At 40.2% G+C, this 18,137-nt stretch overlaps 3 protein-coding genes across 9 annotated transcripts in view; all 3 read right to left on the reverse strand.

The window, feature by feature from the left end:
* The window catches only part of LOC113128550 (signal-induced proliferation-associated 1-like protein 1), a 32,270-nt gene extending 27,737 nt beyond the window's left edge, over positions 1-4,533 (reverse strand). For 5 of the 7 annotated variants that reach the window (XM_026304020.2, XM_026303969.2, XM_026303977.2 and 2 more), the window contains exon 1: positions 4,361-4,533. The gene's annotated coding sequence lies outside the window, so the exon portion shown is untranslated. Of the gene's footprint in view, positions 1-942; positions 972-4,243 lie in introns of those variants that run through there. The other 2 variants (XM_026303985.2, XM_026303994.2) reach the window with 2 other exon arrangements.
* A 1,794-nt stretch (positions 4,534-6,327) lies between these two features.
* On the reverse strand, positions 6,328-7,436 carry gpx2 (glutathione peroxidase 2). Its single transcript, XM_026302485.1, has 2 exons — positions 7,100-7,436; positions 6,328-6,681 (listed from the first exon to the last, which is right to left on the reverse strand). The coding sequence occupies exons 1-2, from the start codon at positions 7,319-7,321 to the stop codon at positions 6,328-6,330; spliced, it is 576 nt and encodes a 191-aa protein (XP_026158270.1). The 5' UTR covers positions 7,322-7,436.
* Positions 7,437-8,447: 1,011 nt separating this feature from the next.
* Positions 8,448-16,695, reverse strand: LOC113129013 (ras-related protein Rab-15-like). The gene is made up of 8 exons (XM_026304683.1): positions 16,587-16,695; positions 11,235-11,329; positions 10,040-10,100; positions 9,889-9,949; positions 9,629-9,706; positions 9,357-9,446; positions 8,993-9,058; positions 8,448-8,858 (listed from the first exon to the last, which is right to left on the reverse strand). The coding sequence occupies exons 1-8, from the start codon at positions 16,613-16,615 to the stop codon at positions 8,700-8,702; spliced, it is 639 nt and encodes a 212-aa protein (XP_026160468.1). The 5' UTR covers positions 16,616-16,695; the 3' UTR covers positions 8,448-8,699.
* Between the last annotated feature and the right edge of the window lie 1,442 nt (positions 16,696-18,137).

The following is an 18,137-nucleotide window of genomic DNA, read 5'->3' on the forward strand; positions in this document are numbered from 1 at the left end:
CTAGTGATAGTGTTAACCATGTTGAACTAGGCATTAGGTCTCGAGCGACATCACATATAAACATATACTGTATAGCACACCCATTCACATACTGTACTTCAGTTTACACTAAAAGAACCAGATGTCTGTGTTTCATGTGTTCTACAGGTACATGTACTGTATATTTATGAATCACCTTTCAGTTTCAACTCAGTTTCAACTGTTTATGCAGGCAAAGCTGAAGGCAAGGTATCCAGGAATACATCAATGAAATACACAGGAAACAGGCAATGAGGGAGGAAAGGCTGGGAAAGCAGCCATGTTTGTTATTAGCCAACCCTATCTGCCCTTTGCACCTGGAGCAACATGGAAAAAGACTATGACCTAATTCATCTGTCCATGTACACTCTATGATCTAAATATTAACAATATCACTGGGCTGTTTGTGTGTTATATGAATAGAGTTGGGGTAATAATCCTGAACTACATATCACGTAGTATATCATGTATTTATAGTGAATAGGCCATTTTCCTGCACATTTTTACTTTCTACATCTGAAACTTCAATTTGTTTAAAAGGTGATCTGAACATAGCAAAGTAAGCTTTTGGTCCACAGTGGTCACATTCCTTCCTCTGCACTTACTGCGAGCAAAGCAGGAACTCAAAGGGTGGAAATGGATTCCCTGGCTCCAAAGGATGTGGAATTTTGGAGTGATTTTGGGGAGATTTTCAGTTTCAGTGCAGGAAACAAAGCATACCACAAACTACAGCATTAATGCTTTCACTTAGCAGTTTTTCTTCAGATAGTGCTTCTAATGTTGTGTTTTCTATAGGGAAACGTCATGCAGGGTATTGTTGTGCAAGAATTCCTGTTTTACTACACATCACGTGGTTAAAGTGACTCCTGAAAGCTATGAAAACAGTTGTAAGCATGAACAGGAATGAGAACAAGCCGAACCGACCTGTCGATGCATCGAGATTTGTCTTGAGCTCAGCCATGACCAAGCCCTCATGCATTCCTGCCTGCTTCTCAGATTTCTGTCCTCAGGAGGGACAACAGCAAAACCTCTTTTGGTTTTCCTATGTGGAATTATTTTCCACCACTGCCCACATACTCGCTGCATGGGGCATGGGCCTGCAACTCTGCCTGATGTTTGGATTCTTCTTCGAGCAGAGTCCAGTAATCTGTTCCAGAGAGAATGTGCATGCCAAACAGAGATACAGCGTAGCAACTGGTAGACATGTCAAGACAATCCTGAGCACGTCATCACTGTGTGGCAGCGAAGATAGCCTGCAGCAACAAATCATCATCCGAACCCCAGGTTTCATTATGGAACGTTTTCCCCCTTTTTCTAGCTTTCAGTTTTTTTAACCAAGTGGTTGTCAAACTGTTTTTTTTTTTTCTTCTCTGTCTCCTGACCTCTGTCCCATGTTGCACTATTTTCAGCCTGTATGAGGTTTGATGGGCGCAGAAAAGGGGAATTACAGTGTCTGATCACTGCATGACTGTGGGCTTTGGTTTATGGTTGAGAGTTGGAAGCAAGATGACAAAAACCAGTCACAGAGAGGTTGCTTTAGTTCATGGACATTTAAGCAACAGACCACCAAACCAAGCTGTCAATTAGGTACAGATCTGAGTCAGTGGCAACAGTTCGCACCTGTCCCGCTAGCGAACTCTTACTGCGGACAAGTTGCCGTGCATTGTTGTAAATTCCCTAAATCTTGTGGCAGGTGGGGTGAAAAGAAGGGGAATTTTCCCGCTGTCTGCACACATTTAGCTTATGACAGTGTGCTGAAAAGGCATTACATCACCATTGTAGCATCTGAGCCCTCTGCTTTTCTGTGTCGGGTGGTATACAGTGGGCCATCCGATTCGGACAAAGACAGAGCATTCCAACAGTTTAGCAAGCAGGAAAGACACACAGAACCAGTCACACACCACTATGGTTGAACTCATCAACCCCTACCACCAGACAAAAGATGCTTACACAGGTCACATTATCATCAAGTCATTTGACGTCTGACTATGAGCTGACTAATACTCGTCTGAAATGTCATTCATGTTAAAACTTATGCAGGCTTGCTCTTTTCTTCATATATATTTCAAGCTGTTACTGAAGGTCTTGTCAAAGCTCAGGAAGAGGTTTGTCATTTTGCTCTCAGAATAAAGAGGCCGACATCGACCTTGTTGGTATGCCAGATGATCCAAGGCCATGTCCGAAGTTCTGTTTAGTTTGTCGTCTAGTCTCCCATCAGGCATAGTTCGAGGTGGCAGGAACACAGACATCTAAGCAAGCCAGTCAGGTGGTACACATTCCCAAAAGGTGAGATCAAGAAGTTTGAGAAGTTATGCAACCTTAAAAGTTTGTGACAGCAACCTAGAATCAGTACATCACTGGGAAATGAGGGTGATACATATATAGAAAAATCATCTTTGGACATTAAAATCAATAACAATGCACTTTGAACTTGTGAATTAATCATAAGGATAATGCCATGATTCATTGTATAATGTAAACAGTATTTCATGATGGCCACTTAGCTTAATTACAGCCCACACATTACAGAGTGACAAATTATAAAACACAACAAAACATGAGGGACAAATGAAACATTAGCTCAACTTAGCAACAGGAAACATCTCTCTGTGAATGTGTGGGCATGTGACAAAGACACTACTACAAACAACAATTGTTATTGTTATGTGAGAAGTATAATACAACAGTGAAAATAGAAACACTGTCCTTCAGTTATTGAATGGAGAAGGATTATTTAAGCTGATATGGAATGTGAGAGTTTTTTCATCTGAAGAAACATGTTTAGAGCTTGTTTGTAGATGCCTTTTGATTAGAAGTGAAAATTTAAAACAAAACAAAAAACAAAAAAAATCTTTGGACTGATCTTGTCAACCTGTTGTTACTCATATGGGTCTCACACTGCTGTGGCTGTAAACTAGTCTCTGTCAGTGAGCTGTTTTCAAGCCAACGCAGTCCTGTCTAATCGTAACCTTGAATAGTATTTTTGTCAGAAACATAAAACACAGACTTGTTGGCCCATTCAGGCAGATTAAAACAGAGAAGGCGTGGCCGCCCTCTCCCGCATTTACGGCTGCAGAATTTGCATTAGATTAATGCTCTATAAGAAACAGCAACCAAGAAGGATTCTGGGATGAATAATTGCTCTGATTTAGAACAAGCAAACAGGACAAAGCTGAGATTAGACTCACTAGTTAAAATGGCAGTGAAGCTGTATGATCAGTCATGCCCACTGCAGGTTAGCTAAGCCTATAAAGAATGCTAAAAATCCTTGATCCTGGCTCAAAGCAAAACTCCAAAGCTTTCCTTTTTCACTACTGCTCACTTAGAGGGGATCCCAGTGATTTTGAATTTTACTACCTGCATAGCTGTTTGGTTTGTTACAGCCAATATTTTGTAAATGTTGGACATGCATGTGTTTGAACTCTGAAAGGCTGGCACAGTTTCCTGGTTGTTATCAAAACAAACCTCTGCCTACCTTGCAGCCATGCATTGCCAGATCATTCCTACTTTATGCCTTGCCACCCTGTAACAACCTGTATTATTTCTCTGGTGCTAAACAGTCCTGCCATGCCGGGGTTTAAAAAAAAAAAAAAAAAAAAAAAAGCTCATTAAGCATGAATATATCTGCAGTAGGAGGGTCTGAATTGGCATTATCTGATCCAAATGCCAGCTTACTGAATATTCAATAGAGACCATGACACCCCGGTGTATATAATTCAATATATAACATAGTAATCATATCACCATGCAATCAGCTATGCCTAATGTGTTCAACCAGATGTTGAACAGACAGGCTGTAAACAAAACAGAGCTCTCAGGGCCAGGCAGATGTGGCACAAGGAAATCACCTGGTGTCTGAAATCTCTCCTCGTGTGGCAACAACACGGGGTATACCATGCTGAACATTTTCGGGTGGTGACGGTTACACAAGGAGACATCCATACATCCCATATGATGTTCAACGACGCAAGCTGTAAATCATCTCCCCCCAAAGCAGTACAGGGGGGAAATGCCCTTGACCGTATACAACGACGCAGCGGGTACATATATTTTGACAGCACCACTGACTGTTTCTTAGCCCTGTTAGTTCAAACCCACTGGCACTGATTGCGCACTGGCTCCACACTGCACCTTCACAAAGCACAAAGATATGCTTTGTCCTCAGACAGCCGACAGATGTGTGTGGACACCTCGAACCGCGAGCAACACCGCGCTCCCGACTCACCTTTTCAGCCTCAAGCTTTTTCTGAATGTCACACAACAGTGAGCGTGTTTTCCTTCTTTTTCTTTCAACTCGTAACAAGGTCCCTTGAACCACAGACTGCGCAGCGCTCTTCCTTACCTTCGCCAGAAACGTGTTCGCTCTGGTTCAAACCGACGACGTCCCGGTGCGTCGCTCCGAAAGGAAACTCAGAAGTTTGATAGAAAGTTGCGTGTTCGCCTCGCTGCGCTATGCAGCTGCTGGAGGGATGAGATCATTCAGCCAGCCTCCCTCTCTCTCTCTCTCTCTCTCTCTCTCCCTCTCTCCCTCTTCTCTGTGCCCCTGAGTCTCGCGAGAACACGTCGCTGGGAAAGCAAACGTTACTGTGGCAACAGTGCTCACCTGTAGAGGGTAGACGGAGGGGAAATGAAGACCTCTCACTCTGCGTAAAAACAGCTAATACCCCTCTGTTTATTCAGTTAGCTCTTACTCTATTATGTTTTAATATGTGTAATATGTTGTGTAATATGTGTAACATGGTCAAATGTGAATATATAGGTTCACTGAGAGTTAGGCTATATTGTATAAGTTTGAGCAAGCGATTTCCAATATTTATATAGGACAAAGCATTATCTAAAGCAGTTTAGTTATTTATGCCACAGTCAGAACGTCTATTAAGAAAAAAACATTATGCTGTGTGTGTGTAGCAGTATCGTTTAACTTACACTGCTTTGATCACACAGGTGGATATTTGTACCTGTAAGTTTGAGAATTTGAGTGATTTATCTTTCAAACATAAACGATCTTTGGGGGCTGTGTGTTTAGTGGAGCAGTGTAGAGGGTGGAGGAGAGGTCCCTGGTATTTCTCCTCCAATATTTGCTGCTTCTAATAGGCTGCAGGCAAACACAAACCAGTTGACCTGTGGGAAATATAATTAGCAAATGTCCACATGTATCATGACACCACAAATATTTGAATGGGATATGCAAAGACAGTCAGGCTACAACTACAAGTCACTACAGGCCATCCTGAGTCAGGTGACTGTAAATGTTTTACTGTTTTCACAAATGTCCCTGAAGCAACCCGACAAAGACAATTTGGGCACTGCCTGGCCTGGGCCTCCAGTGACTGACATCATCAGCTGATGTGACATGAGCAGAGATGCAGAAAATCCAGTGGTAATCTGCAAACCTGACAAACAATGTCCACTGTGCAAGGGAAAACTACAACCGGATAAGGGCTTGTTACACACAGGGCAAGGTCAATGTTTTCCTAAAAGCATGATTGAGGACTCGTCTTCAGGGTGGAGTAGTAAAGCAATCCATTTGCAGATGTATACGCTATCGGAATCAGCAGCTCTTACTTGGAAACGTAACTCTAGTAAATCAGTGAAGAAAGAAGACCTCAACAAATAATGAATCAGCAGGCTAGGTGATGCATAATGCAGAGGATGGCCTGTGGGCTTTTTTAGAGAACGTTTTAGTGTGCAATGGCAACATGCATCATAACTCAACATCCCCCCTACTGTATTTCAAGCCTCATTACTATGCCTACACAGGGCTGTTTCAGACATGACATCTATTTATCTCAACCTTACATGAAAGGCATGCATCTTTATAATAGGTGCCTTGCAGTTTAGATGGTTCGACTGAAGTAAAAGATACATCAGTGAAAGAATAATGCCTTTGTAATGTTTTATTCCACTGCAAACATTGTGTGAATGTATGGGTTGAATGCTAATTCATAAAAGCATGTCAGCTGCCTGTTTTGTATGATCAATCAGTAGCACCATCTGCTGGCCAGGCTAGAATAGGACAAGAAACAAAACAACATGCAGGACATTTTCAAGCGATTAATTTTCTCAGGTACAAATTTGAATCCACACTGTAAAATTCCTGTGATCTTTCCATGACATTAAGTGCCCACAAAGTTGAAAAATACATTGAATTTATTCATCCACCACTATTAAGCACTTAAAATACCTCAGATAATATTCCCTTTTTTTTTCAGAATATCACCATCATTTAATAAGGCTTAAAAGTGTGGAGGACAGCATATCATCCTTGACTTTTATGGATGAGAACTCATTAAGAGGTGGAGACGATTCTTAAGTCTTGGTTAATCTTAATAATCTTTGAATGTCAGGCTCAATGTCAATGGTGGGGAACCTTTTGCTGTATCTTTTAAAGGGCTCTCCCTCAGGCCCGATGAGAAATTTCTCAAAGTTCCAAGAGATGTCGGTTCTGCAGATGGGGCTCCAAACCAGAAATTTCGGGTCCTGCATGAGAGAGTTGGGGTCATCATCGGGATAGGGGAGTTTGTCTTTCAGATAGGCAAAGACTGGGTGCGTGTTTGTTCCATTGACGTCACACTTCTCAAAGATGGTGAAGTTGGGCCTAAAGCCGCTGCCTGGACGCACATGCTGCAGTGATCTCAGGATTTCACCATTGGAGCAGTTCTCCTATAAAATAGCATTCACTTACAGAATGACATTGATGATGCATTACGTGGTCCAGCTGTTTGTAATTCAAAACAGTAGTATGAAGGATCAAAGTTTAGCTAATTATAAAATACTAGCAAGGTTTTGAACTGTATATAGCCAGCATGCTGATCCCTGTTTTATAGGTAAATATAACGGGAAGCATTCTCATGGGGGTAAAGCAAACATTTATTTTTAGTTCAGACATATTTACAAAAAAATACTTTATTCTCACGGAAAGTTCTATTATGCAGTAAACTGATGGAGTGAGATTCAAAACTCATAATAAAACATTGTCAGCATTTACGGTAATTTCATGAGATTTCTGAGCTACACTGTATCCACACCAGATACTACAGGTACACTGAAATGGTTCAGGCAAACATGCTGTTCAACTGACCTGATATCCAAACTGGTTACAGGGAAAACCCAGGACCACCAGCCGATGGGGGTACTTGCTCTGAAGCTGGTTGAGCTCGCTGTAGTCCCGGGTGGTTGTGCCTCAGAGCGAGGCCACATTCTCTATGAGGACCACCCGTCCCCTGAAGACGTTGAAATCCACCGAGTCCCCCTCCAGCATGGTGGCCTTCAAGTCGTAGAATGTCTTGGCGATGAACGTCATCTTAACTCCTCTGCTTCCACACTGGAGGCAGACAGGATCTCAACATGTGTCAGTATCTAGCATCTTGGTCACCTGACTCATCTAGGGCAGAAAGCTGCCTTTCACGAGTGTCAAATGGCCCGACGTGAAACTGATCTCAAACCGACACACAATACTCTTCCCAAGTTTTAGATTGACTGATATAACTGATTGTAAAACTACACAAGTGCATGAAGTACACGTAGTTCTTTTTATATAATTTACATTAAGAAGTATGTTAATTCAAATAAGACTTGAAACACATTTAAATTCAGTGTTCATTTCTTCAGACCCAAAGGTAATGTGCTTTTAATCAGTGGAATTTTTCCAGAGTTTTTAATTATCATATGCAATGTAATGTAATGTATGTGCTCAATTCTCTTACATGTGTAAAACAGTATGCATTAGACCATGTATTTGTCTTTATGGTATATTTATGATCAGCATCAGTTTTCTCAGTATCATCAAAAATTTATCATGCGATCTCCTGTTCTTCACAGCATGTGATGAAAAATGAATGACCCTACTGTCTGACCTCTACATGGATGAAAATTCACTCTCCAAATTTAGTGATTCAGCAAGGCTCCAATGCCTAATTAATTCGATTTAAACATTTATCTAACCCAAAAACATACATTACATTTTGCTTTTTTCCTCAATCGGTCTTTAATTTTAAATGCAACAATATAATTTAATATTCGTGGCACCGCATCAAAATATCTTAAGCACAACATACAGCAGGCAATGCCAGTCACAATTCCAAATCAAAATGCACAAATTCCTTCATGATGGCACAACACTGTCTCCCTTAAGGAAATAAGTCCATTCCACAAATGAATTCATCTCTGCTTGATTCGAGTTTCGAGGTGTAAATGATTCAGCTCTACCTTTTGTACTCTTCTCAAAATAAGCTGACTTCCTTCATATGGATGCATGTTACCAATTTGTTTATATCTAGCATGAAAATGAATTTAAAAGCAACAAGAAATCTAAAGTGATGGAATACAACACACTGAGGAGGTATATCATTACTGCAAAGCTGCATTTCACCAAGAAAAATGAAGAGAACAAGTGTACTGTACTGTTTTTCCAGAAAAATAGATACAGGGCTGCATTACAAAGTGTACTTTTCAGTGGCTACAATCTTTAGTGATAGTGCAACAAACTTAGCCCTCAGCCTGTAGCTGTAGCTAACTACATTTACCACCATGTAGTCATCGACTCACAGAACAGTGCAACCATTCAAACATCCCTCCTTTCCAACAAGGATCTCTGAATAAGGCAAAGAAAGGCTTAGTCGAATACCAGTGTGTGTTTGTGTGTCTGTAACATCTTAAGGCTTCAGTGATGGCACTTCTTTCTAACAGGCACATGTCCTCTGAGTGGTGTTTTCAGTATCTCGGCTCCCCTTCTCTTCCTCCAGAGCAGCCTTTTCTAGATAATCATCCAGGGACACCAACAAGTTGTCCACATCTCTCTTGTGAGCCCGCAGCACAAGTTCTGTCGCACGAGTGAATGACTAAAGGAGGGAGGAAGGAAAACAAAACACGCACAAGACAAATACAAATAAATGTTGCAAGATGTTTCTGACAGAATGTGCACATATTTTTCTTCCGAGAGAAAGCTTCTTTGGAGTTGCACTCCATGGCTTACCTCACTGATGTTACTGTTGGTGGAAGCACTGGTTTCAAAGAACTCCATTCTGTAGCTTTCAGCTAGCTGCAAGGTTAGGATGAATATAGTGGGGGGAAAAGTACGCCAAGGGCTTTGGTCAATTTCTCCCATAAACAACACAGATTTATGAATCTGATTAATTAAATGACAAAGAATTCTCTCCCATTTGAACATGTTTTTAAATTAATAGTCACATCGCTGAATGTATAGGGAAATACTGCAAACAATCTGTTTGGAGCTGTTGGAAGCTTTTGAGTCCCTGCATCATATGTTATCACTCAGCAAGAATATTCCACGCAAAGCTGACCCCAATACTAAAGCACTAGATATAGCTCCATCAAACCTTGCTTCCTCTCTCCTTTGTCACCTGTCTCCCCAGCTCCTCATCAGACTTGTTTCCGACCAAGATCTTCTGCACCTTGTCTGGGGCATACTGCAAGAAAACAACAACAAAAAGAGATGAGAAAGACAGAAGGGACTTCATCTTGTCAGTCACACTAAGCCACAGGGTGTGTGGCAAGCATCAACAATTCTACAAGTAGTAATGCAAATACTGGGTCGCTGCAAAGGGCAACAAGTGCAGGGGAGTGAAAATGAGAGTGCTTGTTGCCTTACTTCATCCACATCACTGGCCCACTTCCCTATGTGCTGAAAGGATGGCTCGTTTGTGACATCGTACACAAAGACAATTCCCTGAACAGATAGGTACATAGATAGGGAAATTCAGATTGTCCACCAGCTCTTATATTTACTTTACACATAAATTTCACACAATTTAACAGGAAACAGTGAAAAAGGATTGCAGAATGAATGTGAAATTAGTCCAAAAAAGCCATTTGACTGCAGTCATTTAATTGTTCATACAGAAGGATCACCTGTGCCCGCCTGTAGTACTGTTTAGTAATGGTCTGATAACGCTCCTGACCAGCCGTGTCCCTGCATACAATACAAAAAGCATAAATAAAAGAGGATCACACAACATGCACATTAAAGTATAGTAAATGCATTAAAAGTAATTTTACTCACCATATCTGGACTCGCACTTTGATTCCATCAATATCTAGTGTTTTCATTTTAAAATCAACTCCTACAAACAGGAAATGATTTCAATACCAAGACAGACACAATCTCAGCTGAAGTTTAAAACACAATCTCAAAGTCAAACTTACATCACTTAAGCCACTGTGACAACATGATGAAAAATCCTCCTTGAGCTATTTTACACGGCACACATTTTGTGTGTTTGTGAACAGTATTATTAGTATATTAACCACTACATAGTGTCGACCTCTAAATCACCATGTCTCCATGATGGTGGTGAAAACTGATGTGAACCATAGTGATGTGTGTTCCGCTAGGTGACAGGTGAGAGACAAGAGAGCTACGAAATGTGACAGCAGCTGCCAACAACAGCAACATATCATTTATTAGTTCATATTATTTATTTTAACCCAAGGAGGGAAATTCAACTTTCAATTCAATTGAATTCATGTACTCACTCACTTGCATTAATTCTTGTGGGACACAAAACCTTTTTAAACTTCTATAAAACATGCAAAGCCCATGCATGCAAAAAGATCTGTTGTCCAACCTGTATGACTGCCCTGTGCATGCAGATCAGTCAGGATGACTGAAACAGTTAAATGTTAAACAATAATCATAATCCCTGACCTAAAACCCTAAAATGAATAGGTTTTATTAACCTTGTGCATTCTCTATGTAACTATATTTAATTTTATTTAAGCAGCTCTACTTTAATCCTCACATTAGTTTTTTTTTTTTTTTTTTTTGGATTGTTTTTTTGTGTGCTTGTTTTCCAAATAATTAGTCACAGTCAGGAAGGAGCACTAATGCGTTCATCACTGCATATGTTAGAGTAAAAACACAGGGAGGGCAGAGAAAGACTACTTTCCTGTGGACCTTCCTTTCCCATTGTTACACAGCTGACAGGCCTGCTGCCTTTACAAAACCTTGTTGTTCTATGAGAGCCATTAGCAGTGCAGCTTTCTTAGCGCTGGCATGTTTTTCAGCTACTTTCAGGGCTCTTATGACCCTGAGCACTTTACACTAATCCTACCAGCTGAGTAGGCCTGAGTTGAATAAAAGGGAAAGTCAGGCTCTTGTCTAAAAAATCAATCAAAAGACACTGGTGGTGTAAAAACATTGACTGGTCCGACATATGGCTGACACTGACCCGTATGATGAGTTTGGTTGAACTTACCGATGGTGGAAATATGGGAAGAGTCAAATTCACTGTCCGTGAACCTGCGCAACATGCACGTCTTTCCAACCCCGGAGTCTCCGAGCAGGAGCAACCTGCACAGAATGTCGTACTGCTTAGCCATGGGCGAAAACTAAACTTTGAGAGAAAGCATGACTCTTCATGGAGCTGCTGACTGATGTCCTCATTCACTGTCTGCTGCTGGGTGCTGCCTTCAAGACCCATCGGGCATTTTACTTTTCTGAGCTCGAAAGTCACAGCAACGTGAACCATTTTACAAAACTAAACCGTTTCTTTGAGTTTTATAGAAATATAAATGACTATTTTAATTCTTTTTAACTAAACATTATACATTACAAAAAGAACGATAATTATTCCACATTAAAAACAATGAGATTATTTGTGTTTTTATATATATTTATTCAATCTTTGCCTTTTGTTTTGCCGTGGTTTATTCATTTTTGTTTGAAAACCATCACACTGAGCCAAAGTGATGATTCCACTCATATTTTACGGTTCTATGCATCTAGCAAGTTAAAATAAGTACACTTTCCAACGGCTCCAAAGGCAGCATACTGTGGCAGGTCGTTTTAACATCAAATAGGTCGACAGCATACACATTAAAAATATCTGTAATGTATTTAAGATATCTGGAAGTACATTTGGACTAGTCCAAAGTCACATTACAGATATCTCTAATGCCGTTTTAGCATTTATTAGATGTTTGGGACTAAATTTGACTAGTCAAAGTCAGATTTCAAATATCTGCAATGCATTTTTGACTAGTCAGAAGAGATTTACAACTGAACTGTGACTAATTTTGGATATTTAATTGGAATTATGACTAAAAAAAGTCAAAAGTCTTTTTAATAATCACTTTGTTAGTACATATTAAGATAAACTGATCTTTCTGTTGCTGACTTTTTGGAAATGTTTACAAGTTGAATCATTTAAATCAAAAAGTTTTCTTGAATGTTCTTTACATTATATTTTTCTCAACACATTATAGAAAATATATGAATAAAGATTTTTAAAGGTTTTTTCTGGTAGTTAATTAGTTTAACATTATATACGGTATATCAAAATCAACTAAATTCAAAACTTTTCTATAGTGGGTCAAGTGTCAGTCTCACCCATGATTTAAAAACCTGACATTTATTCAACAATAGACAACAAGCGCTTTTAGTTTGTTTTCATTATCAGGCATCAATATTAAATTTTTCTACCTGACAATACTTGAGTGGTCACTCAATCATACTTTGCCACCTCAAAGGACCTGAAGTTTTTCAGTATAAGGCCCAGTCCAGTCTCAGGATCCCCATAGAGCTCTGTGACTATAACTGTACTTTGACAATACTGATATGCCCCTCTAATAGTTCATTAAAATGATATATAATGTTTTAAACATATTTAATGACAATACAGTCATTCCAGCTGAGTTATTGTCGGGAGTTTATTTCTGGCTCCGTCTAGTGTTTCAGTGACAGTGCGGTAGGAGCAGGTGTGGCCTGATCATTTCATGCAATAAACAAACTTTCCTCTGTGTCTGTCCAGGAGCTGCTGTGGTCGCTGCTCTTATTGTTCTCAGGGTCACAGGTTTGTCCTCAGCTGGAACTGCAGCTGCTAATGGAGGAGCAGCAGCAGGAAGAAGGCTGGTGGTTGCTCTGCAGTCTGCAGATAAAGGCCATAGGCTGGAACGATGACTAAGGGCCATTACATACCCTGTAACCTTCAGCAACTTTGATCAGTGGTGTCACAAAAAGTAAACAAAATCATTCAATGTATGATGTAGCCTATAAGCAGAACTTATGTCCATTTAACTAGAATTATATCCATTTAACTACAGAAATGAAGAAAATGCAGTTTAAAGTAGTTTACTGGGTCATTATATCTTTTTAAATGCACACAAACCCACACAAATATGTATGTATATGTGTTAGGAACCCATCAAAAACATTATTTTATACACATCAAATAAACATAAAAGCATTCAAATTAATCATGTCATTTATTAGCATCACGATTTTGAACAGGAATGAGGAATCTCAAATTTAAGTCACGTTTTTAAACCAAATTTTGTGCTAGCACATTGGACTCCGCTCATAAGTAAGAAATTAATCAATAGAAGCATTTATATATTAAAACTTATATTTTCCATTAAGGACCACAAGTTAATAACCAACTAAAATAATAACTAACCCTAACCGTATGCAAGTAAGTAACTGAGCATACGAAAGGATCGCCCACATCGCTGGCCCACTTTGCTATGCGCTGAAAGGATGGATTTGTGACGTCGTACACAAAAACAATTCCCTGGGCGAGAAACTGTGATAAAGAATGAATGTGAAATTAGCCCATTAAAGCCATTTGACTGCAGTCATTTAATTGTTCATACAGAAGGATCACCTGTGCCAGCCTGTTTAGGAATGGTCTGATAACACTCCTGACCAGCCGTGTCCCTGCACAAACAAAAAGCATAAATAAAAGATCAAGCTGAGGATCACACAACATGCACGTTGATGTATTCAGTAAATGCATTAAAAGTAATTTTATTTACCATATCTGGACTCGCACTTTGATTCCATCAGTATTTAGTGTTTTCATTTTAAAATCAAGTCCTATAAACAGGGAATGATTTCAATACCAAGACAGAAACCATTTGACATCTTGAAATAGTTTGACATCTTGAAATAGTTTGGCTTATCTATCAACAATTCACAACCATTAAGCATTGATTCAATTCAATTCAGTTTATTTGTATAGCAATACACACACTACAATCATCTCAATCATCTTCACAGAGAAACCCAACAAATCCCTTATAAGCAGCACTTGGTGACAGTGGAGAGGAAAAACTCCCTTTAACGGAAGAAATCTCCAGCAGCACCAGGCTCAGTTTGGGTGGCCACACTGACAAATAGAGTTGGGTGTCAATACATTATTATGGTCTCCCACAGTATTTATAAATAGCAACAGTCTTTTTTTAATTACCCTGATGAAAGCAAAATCTGCTGTGTAATGTGCGCCGTTTATAAGAAATGCCTGAAGAGTGTGTGTCGATGTCCAGCAGCAGCACCACTGCCTGTGTTTAAAGATGCTATAAAAGTCATGACATTATTCTAGACTTTGTAGTGGGACGAAACCGGAGCACCCGGAGAAAACCCAAACACAAAAGCCCCAGATATTCGAACCCAGAATCTTCCTGTCCACATAACAAAGGCAGATTAGTTCTTATGACACCGAAAGACAGAAACTACTCTCTTCTTCACTCGACGGAAGAACTTGCAAGTCCGTTGAAAAATAGTCCTACGCTGACCTCCATCAGGTCTGGTCTTGTCATGATCAGCATTAGTGGGTCTGATGGCGGCTGCAGCTGTGTCTTTTGAAGACATGGAGGCTGCAGCTCCATCGGTTGGGCCAATTTCAGCTGAACCTCTGTCATTAGTGTTACTGGCAACTAGTAAACAGTCAGTGTTGGTATCGTCGTCTCTGAAAGCTGTGACTGAGTCTTCTTTACTTAAGATATCAGTGTCTCCGACTCCATCATAAAAATTTTCATGACTGGGTACGTCAGTGTCGTAACATCTGTCCGAGTATTCGCAACTTGAAATCTCGACGCCTCCATCTGCACCGCTGGAACTGTCAGCGACTGCCTCTTCTCCAGCAGAACAATCCTCTTCGGTTTTAGAACCACCGTTTGAAGAATTATAAACATGTCCTGTAAAGTCTGACTCACTATAGCTGTCTTCATCTTCTGAGCTGCTTTCAGTTTGGACTGACTGATGCCGGTAGGAAACAGTCATGAGTTGAAGAGCAGCATCTACATAGGAGCTGGTTCTCATTTCATCGACCAGGTGAACCATCGTTAGGAATCTGTGTTTTAAGGCCTCCCGTGAACAGATTCTCCTTGCAGGATCAAGATGTAGACAACCTTTTAGGAGGCTTAAAAATGCCATCCTATCTTCATATTCAATATCACCCTGTTTTTCGTACCATGTCGCTACTGCGTCCTCCAAATTTCTGGCATAGCTCAAAAGATCATCCGAATTATCTGGCTCAATACCAGTTGCATCCTCATACTCCCCTCGCGTCTTCAGTCTCCACCTTTGAGTTGTGGAACCATGGTCCCTGCTGAAATACTTCCAGGTGTACATTGCATCATTCAGCTGGTGTTCCTCTGGCTGGCCCAGAAGATGCAGCACAGCTTCCATCCACTGATATTTACAATTAAAAGGGAACAGATGAAATCCAAAATACAAAAATCCCATGATGCAGCCCACTCCCCATATATCAACAGCTTCAGACAAGGGGAGGCCCAGCATTACTTCAGGAGCCCTGTATGGAACGGCTTGCACTTCCACTCCAGCTTTCAACGCCCCAACTGGGTGGGCCAGACCAAAGTCAATCAGCTTGATCCTGAATGGCTGATCCTTGTGATTGACAAGCATCACGTTATCAGGCTTCAAGTCCAGGTGCATTATGCCAAGATCCTTTAGGGCCTCAAAAGCAACCATGAGCTGCTGAGTCACAGGGCGAATCTCATTAAGACTCAGCGACATTTCCTCGTTTACTATCAGGTCCCAAAGGCTTTTGTCCAGCATTTCAAATGCCAGACAAGAGAAGTCATGACTCTTAAAACCTTCTATGAATTTTAAGATGTTCTTTTTCTCAGTGTCCAGAGACCTGATTGCTTCTAGCATCTCCATTTCCCATAGGATGCTTTCACTATCACCATTTTTGTGGATCTTAACAGCTGTGGTCTTGCCTGTAGTTAAGTTGAGGCACTTGACAACCTGACCGTAAGTTCCCTCTCCCATAATGTCCATTACCAGGTAGCGAGTGGAATCGCTAAAGAGTAGATCACGCTTCATAACCAGAGTTGTCTCAATTTCATCATCTGAACTTGAAATGTAAAATGAGACAGACATTTTTGCTAAATGCTTCCAAACCTTTCCACACACAGCAAACTTCACGGATCTTCTAACTCAGACAGTAACCACAGAGTAAACAGCTGCCACAAAGCCTTTGATCAATGACGTCACCGAGATCGATGACGTCAACTAAGTTAGAGGACGTCGCCGAGTCGAGACGGGGTCACGTAAAGACAAAGTCACGTTCAGCCGTGACGTCAAGGCGTGTCGGAAGTGCTGGCTGGAAACTTTATACGTTTTTATTTGGCGTTGATCCACTTTTGAAGACTCTTGTGAATTCTGGACATGCAGATCAGTAGGACGACTGAAACAGGGTCATGTAAAAACATTGACTGGTCCGACACATGGCTGACTCTGACCCGAATGATGAGTGTGGTTGAACTTACCGCGCAACATGCACGTCTCTCCGAGCAGGAGCAACCTGCACAGAATGTCGTACTGCTTAGCCATGGGCGAAAACTAAACTTTGAGAGAAAGCATGACTCTTCATGGAGCTGCTGACTGATGTCCTCATTCACTGTCTGCTGCTGGGTGCTGCCTTCAGGACCCATCGGGCATTTTACTTTTCTGAGTTCGGAAGTCACAGCAACGTGAACCATTTTACAAAACTAAACCGTTTCTTTGAGTTTTATAGAAATATAAATGACTATTTTAATTCTTTTTAACTAAAAATTACACTCTGGAAAAAGTATATAATTAATTATAATAATTACGCCACATAAAAAATTAGGCTATTAATTATTTTACATATTTAATCCAAATATGTAAAATTCGGTGGATGGGTGGTTAACACTGTTGCCTCACAGGAGGAAGGCCGTGGGTTCGCAACCCGGAATTTGTATGTTCTTCTCATACTTGCGTGGGTTTACTCAGGGTACTCCGGTTTCCTCCCCTAATCCAAAACATGCATGTTAAATTGATTGGTGACTCTAAATTGCCCACAGGAGTGACTATGGTTGTGTGTCTATGTGTGGCCCTGTGATGGACTGGACTTTTCTCTCTTAAAAGTAAAACATGTATCTATTAAAGCATTTAACTGATGCAAGTAAGTAACTGGGCATCTGCTTTATGATTTTTTTTCTGCCATTGTTGTAAAACAGCAAATTCCACAATTCATAGACAACAATAATAATTATTTTAGTATTTTATGCTGTGCTCACAGTTTATAATTTTAGTATTAGAATTACTACTGTGAATAAAGAGCTTGCACATGGTGGTGGATTAATCATTACAGAAACATAAAAAAATATAAAACAAAACTTGCTTAGTGAATCTTTCTGGCTCAGTGTTCCAGCCAGACTGTTGACTGACCCTCTAAGCCAGTCAGGCAAGTTGAGTTTGCGTTTTAGTTTAAGACATTTTAGAGTCACATGGAGGGAGGGGCTCTGCTCCATAAGTTTCATTTCTCCTTAACAAAACATCACACAGTATAAATTACTCAGCCCAATTCAGGCTCCTCATACCATTTTAAAACATGGACCCTGGTGAGTATCACCAAGTGTGCAAAACGGATGACATTAAAAATAATACAAGTTCACAATATGTACATGCAAGTGAGTGTTTCTGTGTTCGATTACATTAGATAAAATAAGATTACATTAGATAAACCTTATTGCTTCCCCTGGTAGGGAAATACATGTGTTACAGCAGTAAGCAAAAAAATGACATATGGAAAAAAAAAGTGAGTATGGAGAAATATACAACAACAACAGCAATAATAACTATAATGATGGGAGATGTTGTTCATGATGGCGTTTAGTTTAATCCTCATTTTCATATCCCCAACCTCCTCTACTGCCCTATCAGACCACTGCAAAAGAAAAACATGATGATGTTATGATGACATGATGATCATAAAAAATGTTTAAGTTCAGGCGACTGCAACCAATGGATCCTTTTCACGCTTAACAAACTTCCCCACTTTTGTGTTGTTTTCTCCCTATTTCCTCCCACTGTCAAAAATTCTCTCTAT

This window comes from Mastacembelus armatus, chromosome 22, assembly GCF_900324485.2.
Source record: "Mastacembelus armatus chromosome 22, fMasArm1.2, whole genome shotgun sequence".
NCBI lineage: Eukaryota > Metazoa > Chordata > Actinopteri > Synbranchiformes > Mastacembelidae > Mastacembelus > Mastacembelus armatus.